General features: G+C 37.9%; 1 protein-coding gene across 15 annotated transcripts in view; it reads left to right on the top strand.

Moving 5' to 3' along the window:
* CACNA2D1 (calcium voltage-gated channel auxiliary subunit alpha2delta 1) overlaps window positions 1–12,166 on the top strand; it is a 433,632-nt gene that overhangs the window by 187,917 nt on the left and 233,549 nt on the right. For all 15 annotated transcript variants that reach the window (XM_052789138.1, XM_052789141.1, XM_052789144.1 and 12 more), the window contains exon 4: window positions 5,874–5,933. In XM_052789138.1, the coding sequence (XP_052645098.1) occupies window positions 5,874–5,933 (60 nt within the window). The remainder of the gene's footprint in view (window positions 1–5,873; window positions 5,934–12,166) is intronic.

Below are 12,166 nucleotides of genomic sequence, written 5' to 3'. Positions count from 1 at the left end.
AGCCAAACTGGGTGATCTTTTTATACAATAGGGTAATAGGAAATTAACGACTCGGGTAATTCATGGGTATTTGGCTAATTCCTTACCAAGAATTACCACAAAAATATAACATACTCCATGCAAGTAAAGACAGTAGAATCAAGGTGGATGAAAAAAGTTCTAATTTGGTTTAATACAGAATGTAACAGTTTACTGAGGTGAAAATGCAGTTCTTTAAAATTTTGTCAGTCTGCATTAAAGCTGTAGTGAAATAACAGTACCAGTCTTCCATTGGCACTTCAGACACCTTATCCCAATCTTAGAAAATCTTTTCTTCATATTTTTCTCCTGTAATTTATACGCAATTCATAATCATCTACAGAAGAACAATATTTCTGTTTCAGATACATGTATGAAAACTGTGTTTGAAACTGCTTTTACACATACTCTTTGTGGCTTTTACACTGTTCATGCAAGAACACTATAGAATATTTGGATCATATTTTAAAATCAGGGTTTGAAGGTCATTGTATGTTTCTACATTGTTCTATTTAAGCTTGATATTGATATGTTCTCCCTGGCTATTTATCTTTTTAAAATAACCTAAATAATCCATGGATTTGGTGTTTTAGAAAGCTTTGTGAGGGTACTGATGTCTAATAACTCTAAGTTTACACATTTTATAAAAGCTTAATATATCAAGGGGTAGTCAAATATTATTTTCAGGATAAAATACTTAAAGGAGAGTGAGAAGCACAAAAAAAAGATTCATTTCATTATACTGAATATAATTGTAATTGGGCCATTAGCTGACAGAATTCTGTGCTGGCTAGGAGGAGATAAAGATACGACATACGCACAGAAATGAAGGCTGGAAGATGAATAGGCCTTCTAGGGAGTTGATCTTTACAGATCAGATAAAGATTCTTCAGGTCTCTTTCTTGCAGTCTGTGCTACATCAAAGGCTGTCTTTCAGAGATAGTAACGTGCACTTGGAACCTGGGGACAAGACCTTCAAAAATGGACAGTTTTCAGATTGACAGGCAGCTGGGCTTTGGATTTTTTAGTTGTTGCTTTTCTTTTCTTTTCTTTTTTTTTTCTGTGTGTGTAATCTTTTGTAATCCTTTTAGAAGTTAAAGAAAAGTTCATAGGCTGATGGACTAAATAACGCTTGCATCTTATCTATCTTTGCCAATAGCTGTTTTGCTTTAAAGGTAACCATTCTCTTTGAAAGATTTAATGAAATCTAGTGGAAGGTAACTCTTGACTTCTTTCAAAGTTTGATTAAAAATACTTATTTGTGGGCAGTGGCTGTCCTTCAAGGGATAATTGTTCTTTTATTGATGAGCTAAGTATTCTGAAAATTCCTGAAAATAATGCACCCTGCACAATATTTAGAAAATAGCAAGGGAGAAAGCAGTTCTCATTCATTAAAAAAAGTTAAAATAAAGAAAAAAAAGAGGTAGAAATAATTGTTTCATCTAGAAACATTTATTAAACAAATGCTTGTTTAATCACAGTGTTTTCAAACACCTTAAATTTGACATCAGCTACTGTGTCAATCGCACTGGCTAAATCTGGCATCAGCCTTTTTTATCTCTCACTGAGAAGCACCGCCTCACAGCTGTTGGGCATCCTCCAAAAGCATAGGAATAGATGCTACAGCATTTTGCAGCCTTCTCTTCCTGGTCATGGTTTCTCAATTTATGTACTACTTCAGAGCAATTTGAGTTTCATTGCCATAATCTGAGAATCCTTGCTCTCCAGCAGACTGTACAAAGTAGGGGGGTTTTAAATACCTTGAAGTAAGCCAGAATGTTTCTGTTACATGTTAGTTTTGTTCCGTTTCCCCTTTTTAGTGGTGTTTGGTTTTTCATCTGCTCTATCTAAAAAGATGATGTTAAATAGAGCTTCATTCAAGGCCTGAAAACTTCTCACAGTTTTCATCTTCACAGCACACATAGAGAGGCACGGAGTAAGAAATGATTAAAACCTAACATGCAGAAATAGTGTTTTGCATGTTTGTTTTAGAACCATTTCTGCTTATTTTCTTACATATAAAAATATGAATCTAAACATTTTAGTATTTGCTAGAGAAATCTGTAGGGAACTGCAGTGGGTCATGGTATTAAAGAAGGTGTTACCTTATTAAACCCTTATTGTAATGAGAGGGAAAATGGGAAGTGTCAGGTGTCAGCCTGCTGCTATGTTACTCCTCTGTTGGCGTTCTCCAGAGACTCTTCCATCAAAACAGGGAAGGCAAGACCTGACATTTGCATACCTCAGAAGGAAGCAGGCAAGATTTCTTTGAGAGAGATGAAAAATTAGTCTCTCCTTGTGTCACAATAAAGGGCATAGGTAACTTGAGTTTGCTTCACAATCTAGCTATTTTTGACCCAGGAGTCTTGACATCTTACCCTGGCTCTCCGCAAAGTTCTCTCTGTGGAAGGGTGAATGTCTCAGTTATTAGACTCCATGTTGCTGTAGCAGCAAGGTTCTTCTTGCATAGAAATTACAAACTTCTGAGAACACCTTAACTTTGTTATTTATTTATTCATTTATTTATGTATTTATTTTTAATTTAATACTCTTCCCTTATGTTTCATAAAAATATAAGGTGTTACACAGGAGAGAATGATACTGGGTTTTGCATGCACAGAATTCCTATCAGTCAACCCATATATTTTAAAGCACCCACTTCTTGAAAATTAAGTCCTTGAATGTTCTATGTCCTTGTGCTAGCCTGCACATAAACTTTGATAAAGAGTCTTCTGCTGGAGATGAGCTGGGTAATCAGAGTACTGTAGTAGGCAGGTCTTTGGGAAATGATCCTGTATATTTTTGCATATATAACTTACATAGCTGTAGAATCGCAGGATTGTTCTGTTGCAGTAATAGAAGATGAAAATACAATATTTATCCCCATTTTGAGAGATCAAATGATTTATGCTTCTGACCAGTCAACTCACAGGTTTATTCTCCTCCTGGTTAACAGCCACTATACTGAATACTAATAATTTGTGTAACATTTATAGGAATTGTTGATGGAAAAGATGATCTGTTTCAGGGAAAACAATACTGGGTTGATATCAAGTTGGCTAGGCTTTAATTCTATCTCTGACATAGGATGCTAGGAAATACATTCTAAATATACATTCCAGCTAAACTTTCGGATACATTCCAGCTAAACTTTTGGATATAATTTGGAAAATTCTTCTAATAACTGGTGCAAATAATAACTTTCTTGTTTCGCAGTAGAGCAAAATGCAGACATTCTTCAGTTAAGCAGTGAAGAGGACATCAAAAAGGTGTCTCAGCCTGTTGCTACAGTCATTGTGCATAGGCCTGGCTCATGGTCATGTGTACTTCAGTAAGGTGTTGGGTTTTGGTTTGTTGGAGTCAAGGAACAGCCATTTTCTCATTGTTCAGTATTGTTTCTCTGTAACCAGTTGCTTGTGCTTTTGTATGAGCTTGATTACCTTTAACAGAGCTCTGTACACATACCCCAAATGACAACTTCTCATTTCGGAAGCTATTTTAAAGTATGAAGGCCTGTAGAAGTTGCATGTAGTGTTATTTTAGGAGGTTACTTAGACAGTTAGGAGAGGTTCTAACTTAAAGTCTTCAAGAATAAGAATACAGTACCTCCTTGGTGAGGGGTATTCTTTTTTTCTCCATTTGAGACCAAAAAAACACCAACACAACAAAAAACAAAACTTTTTTTTTATTAGCTTTTAGCATTTTTGCTTTATACTGCAGATGAGCTGAGGAATCTACCAACTTTTCATGGAGCTGAGGAATTTCAGATGTGGCTACAGTTCTTTCCATGCAAACATTCCTAGTAATGTTAATGCTCAATATATATTTCTTTTCATAATCCATCTATCAGTTTGTGCATTTGGGTTCTACTGTCTTTTGTGGAAAACAATTGCAGTTCTCTGGGTACCTTAAGGCAATGAAGCAGACTGTGAGGGAAATCTGAGGGCAGTGTTAACTGCAGCTATTTACATGTGTAGTAAGTGTCATATCTTGCTTTGCTACAGTCTGGTGAAACATGACTTAGTTGGCTTGAACTCATCAGAGGATATGCAAATTTAGATGCAGAACTGGCTATATTGAATGAAGAAATTAGATGGACAAAATTGTTCTGGTATATTACCAGAAAACCGAGAATACTGTAAGTATCTGAGGTGTTTGTCCAGTGCGGTCAAAGGAGAGTTGTACTGTGTTTTTTCCCAGTGTAATGTATCAAATTTTATCATAGTTTTTCTTTTGTAAATGTGGCGCTTAGCTGCTCTGGAGGGTAACTGCAGTGGGCAGTACCTGTAAGATGCTAGTAGCTTTCTATTAGCTAAGAATCATTTGAATTGACAATAAAACAAATGAGTGGGGGCACTTATTTTCTGGCAGCAGAGCACACAGGTTCATTGGAGTTTTTTTGTTTATAGAGAATGATAGCAAATGTAAAAGAAAGGAAAAGATCCTAAGTTTTGCTTTGTGAAATTTATCATCCTGATAGTTGTTAGAGGGGGGAGAGGGACTGCCCTCAAGGGATCAGATAACAGCAGTTGCTCTCCTGGATGGGGCTGAGGTGAGGTTCTGACAGCACCATCTCTGCGATTCCAGCTTACACGGACTTTCTGGTCATACTCCTTTTGGTTGTTAGCAAGAACTGACAGTTGACTCAACTGTCAATGTGACTTAGACCACCAGTTCATTTTGTGTAGGAATTGGTCTGAATATTAAAAGGATCATCAGGCTTGCTGTGCACATACTGTTACACAGGAAAGCGTTTTCATCCCTAGTTATCTGCTGGATATAGCCAGGCTATTTCTGTTAGAAAGGGACCACGATTCCCCAGAAACAACAGTTGCTAAAATTTTTATTGGGCCATAAAATAATTTAGTTCTCAAAGTAAGCCGCTCAACAATTAGGACATGGCTGAGTCCACGTGAACTACGTTCACATCAGGTAGCTGCTTCTTCAGAGTGAGCTTGCTTGCTTTCAGGATGGGTGCTTGCCTCCAGGGCGGCTGGCACTGGGGATGCTGCGTGCAGCTCAGCTGAAGAACACGCATTACGCTTGGCAACTTTTACACGCAAAATTGTAGTAAACTTCTCATAAGCGCGTACAAACAGCTTTTTTACAAAGGCTTAAAATTTTCTATGAGGAAGGACATGTCACCAAGCCAATGGATGTGTCTGTACAAGAGGTAGATTGGCAAGAGCATGGGCTGATCATTCCGGTACACTGTGCTTTGCTTCCTGTAGGGTGAAGTGGACAAACTAGATTTCTTTCAAATTAATTTAAAATGGGAAAAATGCCCTCTAGGAGCACACCTGTTACTCTCCAACTACTAATGTGCATTCAATCCATGGGACCAGACTACAGCTAGTCTAAATTACTGAGTTTTTATGGGTCCCTAATAATCACAGGGGATGTCGGTACTTCCTATAGTTGAAGCTAAATAATTTAATGGAGAAATAAATGTTCATAATATAGTGTTTTAAGATTCTAATAAATACTTGTCATTGGATGGTAGATTAAATTAATACATACAAGGCAAGGTGCTCTGTGTAAGGAGAAGGTATTTTCAGAAGGATATTGATGGATTTTGAACTTAACTAGAACTTCTTAAATGATATTGGAATGAGGGTTAAGTTTTCTAGTGCATGACTACAGTACTTAAATAAGCAAATAATACAGAAAATAGCATTTTTGAAATGAGATGGTGCATCTTTATACATAATTTTCAAGGAAGTGCGAAAAAGCATAGATATATAGAAAATTATATAGAGAAAACACGTATATGAAGAAATTAAAAGAGAAAGACTTAGCTATGTGAAGAATCAGTAAAGACTAAAATGTATGTCCTCTTTCTCTTTGGTCTTCAGCGCCTCGCTAAAGAAGCAGAGAAGTACCAAGCATCACATCAGTGGAGGGATGAGTTTGGGGTAAGTTTCAGTTTTTCTCCTTTTAACCTTCTCAGATTCTTCCTCTTTGAAGCGTTAAGTATATTCTTACAAACGTGTTGTTTATATATCCACCACAGAAGGACTCATTGACTATGAATGGGCATTTTATTTTATTCAGTAGACAGAGTCTCAGTCTGGGTGTCTAGAAAATAAAGTGGACTTTTCACTTCAGAAGCTCATAGGGAGTTTTGCAGACCCGGGGATGTAGCTCTGAGGTGTACACAAGACATGTTTGTTTTGACATACAGGGAAAGATTACAGACAAGACATCTGAGTGATGGTTACTATCAGTTAAAGGTGTGCTGCTTCAGGCACTGAAATACAGAATCATAGAAAAGACTTTTGCAAGTTGTTTTTTGCTTACATCGTGGAAAAAAGCAGGAAAAAGCTTAATACAGAACGATTTGGTTATCTACATGACTGTCATGGGAGTCATAGACTATTTTTTTAGAATCCCTTTCCATACTTTAACAAATGCTTCTCTTCTCTTCAGTATTCTAGTACTACTGAAAGAGGCCCTAACCTGGTCAAACAGTGAACTATCTTCTTCAATCATTTCAGACTTTACGGAAAAACAAGTGAGATGATCGTAAAATGTACAACATTAATTCTTTATTACCGATCAAGCCAAATTAATATTGTGCTGCATGATTATAAGCCTGTTAATTTTAGGCTACAGTTCCCTGCTAAGTGTCAAAGTCATTTATTATGCCTTCATTACCTGTTCCTTCAGAAATAAAAACAGGTGGTGCTTTTACATGATGCTGCTACAAACCTAGACTGTGTTTGCACATCCACTAGAATCATAGTGGCACACAGTTAAATGCACAATGGTTTTCTATAATGTCCTTTCTGATCCACTGTTCCTTAGACACTTGGAGATGTGAAAACAGGCAAAAAACCCCCCCTAAGGTCAGGCCAAATAATTCAGGTAAGAGTGACTGGCTTTTAGGAATGCAAAGAGGTTCTGGACACAGTCTGAATGCTTTTAAGTGTGCTCTCTGCACAGGCACAGCTTCTAATACACAGTAAAACACAGAACGCATATTCCATAGGGATGCAATAGTGAGATGCTACAGCGACCTTTTCTGCTAATCTGTCTCTGTTTTGAATAGAAAACAGAACCTGCAGGTTTGATGGACTCAGTGCAGAACAGTGTGAATACAGTCAGATGCTCTTTCTAATCATTTTGATTCTTACTGTACACACTAGCATCACATCAACAACACCGTCTCAGCTTTTGGTTTTCTTTTTGCCCTTTACTTGCAGTAGAAGTCAGTCATACCAGAGAGGCTTCTAGTCGTATCAGAATTCGTTGCCAAGGAGAGATCTCAAAGCAGTTTTGAAATATGATTTTATATTAATGTTGTGGCTCACGTGAAGAATGGTCAGAATAAAATAAAAAAAAAATGCAGTTGGATTTATAATAAAGTAACTGTAAACCAAGCTTGTGCTTTATTGTTTTGAATTTGGATGAGAACAGTGTGCACCATGTAATAACCTTGACATTAGGTTATGCAATTAAATTTCAAATAAATGTATTAAGCCTCTTATAATTTAATTTGCTCCATTTTTGCCAGAAGTAATCTTTCTTCTCTTCTGGCCTACTTTTTAGAAAATGCCTGCTCAAATTAGTTTGCACACAGATCTTTCTGATAAGCTTAATTTTCACTGGAAGATTCATTCTCCTAATGGCTGTGGTGGAAAATGGAAGATACACTGTAAAACTTTCTGTGGATGATGGTTCTTAAAGTACTTCTGATAGCATTATGAATGGTCTACATCATGCTGTATGAGGTTTATTTCTTGTCCAGGATTTGGTTCTGGGTGATGAAAGCCCTTCCAGCAGCATTGCACATGAGTCACTGTAGAAGGAAACTCTTTGGGACAATCTATTTCTGCTTCTAATTAGCTCATGATCAGCAATGTCCTTGACAGTCAGATTGCAGCTGAATAATAGCCTATGGAGTTTTAAGGAGAAAATATCACAAACATTCCTTCTGGGAAAGTATATATGGGCTGACTTCAGTGGAACAATTCCAAAAGAGGAAGGGCAAAGAGGGCTGGCCATAATACCAAGGTCTATACAGATCTACAAGGGATGTGTCAATCAAAAGACTGCCAGAGTGCCTGTTCTAACAACTTGTTCAAAATTTGAATGTTTATTGCACAGTTCGCAGCAAAAGAAGTGTGGAAGCATTAAAGATTTTTAAAGATTTTATTTGCAGGTTAATGTCACAGTATAATAAAAATTCAGCATCCTCAGATGTGGTCTTTGAAATTAGCTAGTACAGGAAAAAAATCTTTGAAGAACCAGATTTGGTCCCACAGCCTCATGTTTGTTATTTCAGCTAATAATTTCATGTAAAGACTGTCAGAACTGTCTAAAGGAGAAAATTTTCTTGCCTTTTAGAAAAAAAGTTGGGGCTAAACCATTGAAACACAAATAAATCCACACCTACTAAAATCCCTTTTCCCTACTATTTGTAATTGAATGAGAGTAAAATTTCTTCCAATCTTTCTAGTACTATAGTGTATTAAATTCTGGCTACTTCAAGAAGACCAAGCAAAGAAAAACAAAAGTGAAAATTTAAGTTTTGGCTTTTTGATAAATCATAGAATGGTTTGGGTTGGAAGGGACCTTAAAGACCATCTAGTTCCAACCCCCCTGCCATGGGCAGGGACACCTTCCACTAGACCAGGTTGCTCAAAGCCCCATCCAGCCTGGCCTTGAACACTTCCAGGGATGGGGCATCCACAACCTCTCTGGGCAACCTGTGCCAGTGTCTCATCGCCCTCACAGTAAAGAATTTCTTCCTAATGCCTAATCTAAATCTACCCTCTTTCGGTTTAAAACCATTACCCCTTGTCCTATCACTACATGCCCTGATAAAGAGTCCGTCCCTACCTTTCCTGTAGGCCCCCTTTAAGTACTGGAAGGCCACTATAAGGTCTCCCTGCATGCTTCTCTTCTCCAGGCTGAACAACTCCAACTCTCTCAGCCTGTCCTCATAGAGGAGGTTCTCCAGCCCCCTGATCATCTTTGTAGGCCCTCCTCTGGACCTGCTTGAGCAGGTCCATGTCTTTCTTATGTTGGGGACCCCAGAGCTGAATGCAGTACGGCAGGTGGGGTCTCATGAGGGCTGAGTAGAGGGGGAGAATCACGTCCCTCGACCTGCTGGCCACACTTGATGCAGCCCAGGATGCGATTGGCTTTCTGGGCTGCTAGCGCACATTGCTGGCTCATATACAGTTTTTCATCCACCAATACCCCCAAGTCCTTCTCTGCAGGGCTGTTCTCAATCTACTGATCACCCAGCCTATATCTATATTTGGGATTGCCCCGACCTGTGTGCAGGACCTTGCACTTGGCCTTGTTGAACTTCATGAGGTTCGCATGGGCCCACCTCTCAAGCCTGCCCAGGTCCCTCTGGATGGCATCCCTTCCCTCTAGAGTATCAACAACACCACTCAGCTTGGTGTAATCGGCAGACTTGCTGAAGGCGCACTCAATCCCACTGTCCTTGTCACTGACAAAGATGTTATACAGTGCTGGTGCCAATGCTGACCCCTGAGGAACACCACTCGTCACTGCTCTCCACCTGGACATAGAACCATTGACCGCATCTCTTTGAGTGCAACCATCCAGCCAATTCCTTATCCACTGAGTGGTCCACTTGTCAAATCCACCTCTCTTCATTTTAGAGACAAGGATGTTGTGTGGGACAGTATCAGATGCTTTGCAAAGTCCAGGTAGATGATGTCAGTCACTCTTCCCTTCTCCACTGATGCTATAAACCCTTTGTGGAAGGCTACCAATTTTGCCAGGCACAATTTACCCTTAGTAAAGCTGCGTTGGCTGTCTTGAATCACCTCCCTGTCCTCCATGTGCCATAGCATAATTTCCAGGAGGAGCTGCTCCATGATCTTGCCAGGATCAATAGTTAAAGGAATCTCTACCAAAGTTTAAGAATTTTAAAATTTTATTTTGGTTTTATCTGAAATAATCTGTTGATGTTTGCCAAAGCCAAAAATAGCCATGAACATAGAAATCTCAGGTTGATATTAAATTGAATCTGGAAGGTGTGACCCAGCAACTCACTGAACAGCGAATATCTGGTGTTAGCTAAAGTATTTTCATATTCCTATCCTGCTGTCACCTTGCACAGCTTTCTAAATGCACAGATTTACACTGGGGGCTATATATATTCTTTTTTATTAGTAAATGAATGCTTGTCAGGTGTATATTGATTGTCTCAAGAGCAAAAATAAAAATCTAAACCGAGTCAAGAACATGTATCTTTCTTACATATTTACCATTAGTTTTTGGCTAAGTGACAGAAATAAAGATCATAATGGATTTTGGTATTTTGCATTGATAATTAAATATCAAAATAATTTTAGCAATTAATTCATTAGTATTGGATTGTAACGTGTTGTTTCTTGATTAAGCACGAAGTCAATTAAAATATCTGAACTGCGGTTTACATCTACAGCCCTAAAATAATACTTACCTGTTAGAAAACTGTTGAGTCTTTAGAGAATATTTGTGAAGTTCATGAAGGCAAATCCAAAGTGCTTGTCTTCAGGCAAATAAATGCCATTCTCTGCTTCCTACTCCATTGGTATTGCCCAATTCCCTAGCTGCATGTACAGCTGGTGAAATAAAACCTACTTAAATGTTTTTAGATTAATGCAGTTACAAATCAGAGGTACAAACCAATATTTCTAAATGAAACAGCCTTGTCAGTTTGAATTTTCTTGTATGCTGCGGAGTGAAAGGTGGGGAGGGTTGACACTTGTGATGGTCCAATTATTTTTCTGGCATAGAGATGCATGAAAAAAATTGTACATGAATTGGAAGAAGGAGGGGAGAATTCTGTATTAAATAATTGCTGTTATTCCCCAAATGGATCTTCTACAATTACATTTGATACCACATTTGATTGCCTTGCAATGGTTGGTTAACTAAAGCAATTTTGTTTCCAGTTGGGTTGCAATATTAATTGTACTTACACATGTATAAACATAAGGGATATCTCATTTGTATTTTAATAAGGGGAGTCTTTATGGATGGCCTATTAGCATCCACTTATTTATATGAAGACTGAAACTCAGACTTTTAGGAATTCATTATCACATTAAAATGCCACATGAAAAATCCTTTCAATATGCCTTATCTTTTAACCAATAGTGTCATTTTATATTCTTCTGTGTAAATGATGATTTTCTGAGTCCTGGTATTTCTGAGATGGCATTTGCTGTGATAATAATGTGTAGGCTGGTGTTTATGTACCAACTGGGCTTAAAAGTAAAGATAAAAGGTCATGGAAATATTACTTTGGAATTATGATCTTTTTTTCTACTACAAATATTAGCATTACAAAACTGTATTGAAAAGTTGCTCAGCAAAGAAATGGAAGATAAAAAGAATAACTGAGATAAAACAAGTCTACGATCACAAGAGCTGATCCAAGAGGTGACTTGCAAGAGCAGAGCAGTAGTAGGCATCTCTCTGTGCTTGACACGCCTTGCAAATTGAAGATTTTCAGGACTGCCTGTAATTTATGGTGGATGTTACAATAACACTAAAACATTGCATCTTAAAAGCCTCAACTGGAAAACAAACCAAACAACAAACTTTCAGCTTTAATACTGCTTCCTTCTAAAGAGGCATTTTGGTAAACATACTTTGTCTTTTAAAAGAGGGAAAAACTCTGTGAAGAAAACAAACTAGAATACTTTTTCTTCCAGATCATCAGAGAGAGGACACAGCTCTTTTATGGCTTGTACCTCTGATAGTCCTCTTGGGTGCAAAGAGCCTCTGTGGGAAATGACACTATTTAGATTTGCCTCCAGACCTGCGGTACAGAGAACCAGTCCCCACAGGCAGAAAGCAGGTGTGGGATTGTTTCCCAGTACAGTCATATATACTTTATAATTTTGTGGAAGTTTTAACAACACTAAACACAGGCAAACTGTCAAAAGTCTGATCCAAAACCCAGTGAAATACATCTTCCATTGATTTTGATTCATTTTGGATAAAGCGTCATACTTCTAAAGCCTATGTGGTTTGGAAAAAAATATTCCAAATGATTGATTTAAATTGACAGGCAGATGGTCAAGGTTTTAGGAAGGATAATATTTTATTCTCTGACAGGCTGCACGCCACCTTCTCTTCTGTGACATATAGCTTTCATTTGTGTATAATT

This window comes from Harpia harpyja, chromosome 6 (assembly GCF_026419915.1).
Source record: "Harpia harpyja isolate bHarHar1 chromosome 6, bHarHar1 primary haplotype, whole genome shotgun sequence".
In the NCBI taxonomy this organism is placed as follows: domain Eukaryota; kingdom Metazoa; phylum Chordata; class Aves; order Accipitriformes; family Accipitridae; genus Harpia; species Harpia harpyja.
The sequence above is the reverse complement of the archived record's forward strand: the minus strand, read 5'-3'. Positions and strand labels throughout refer to the sequence as shown.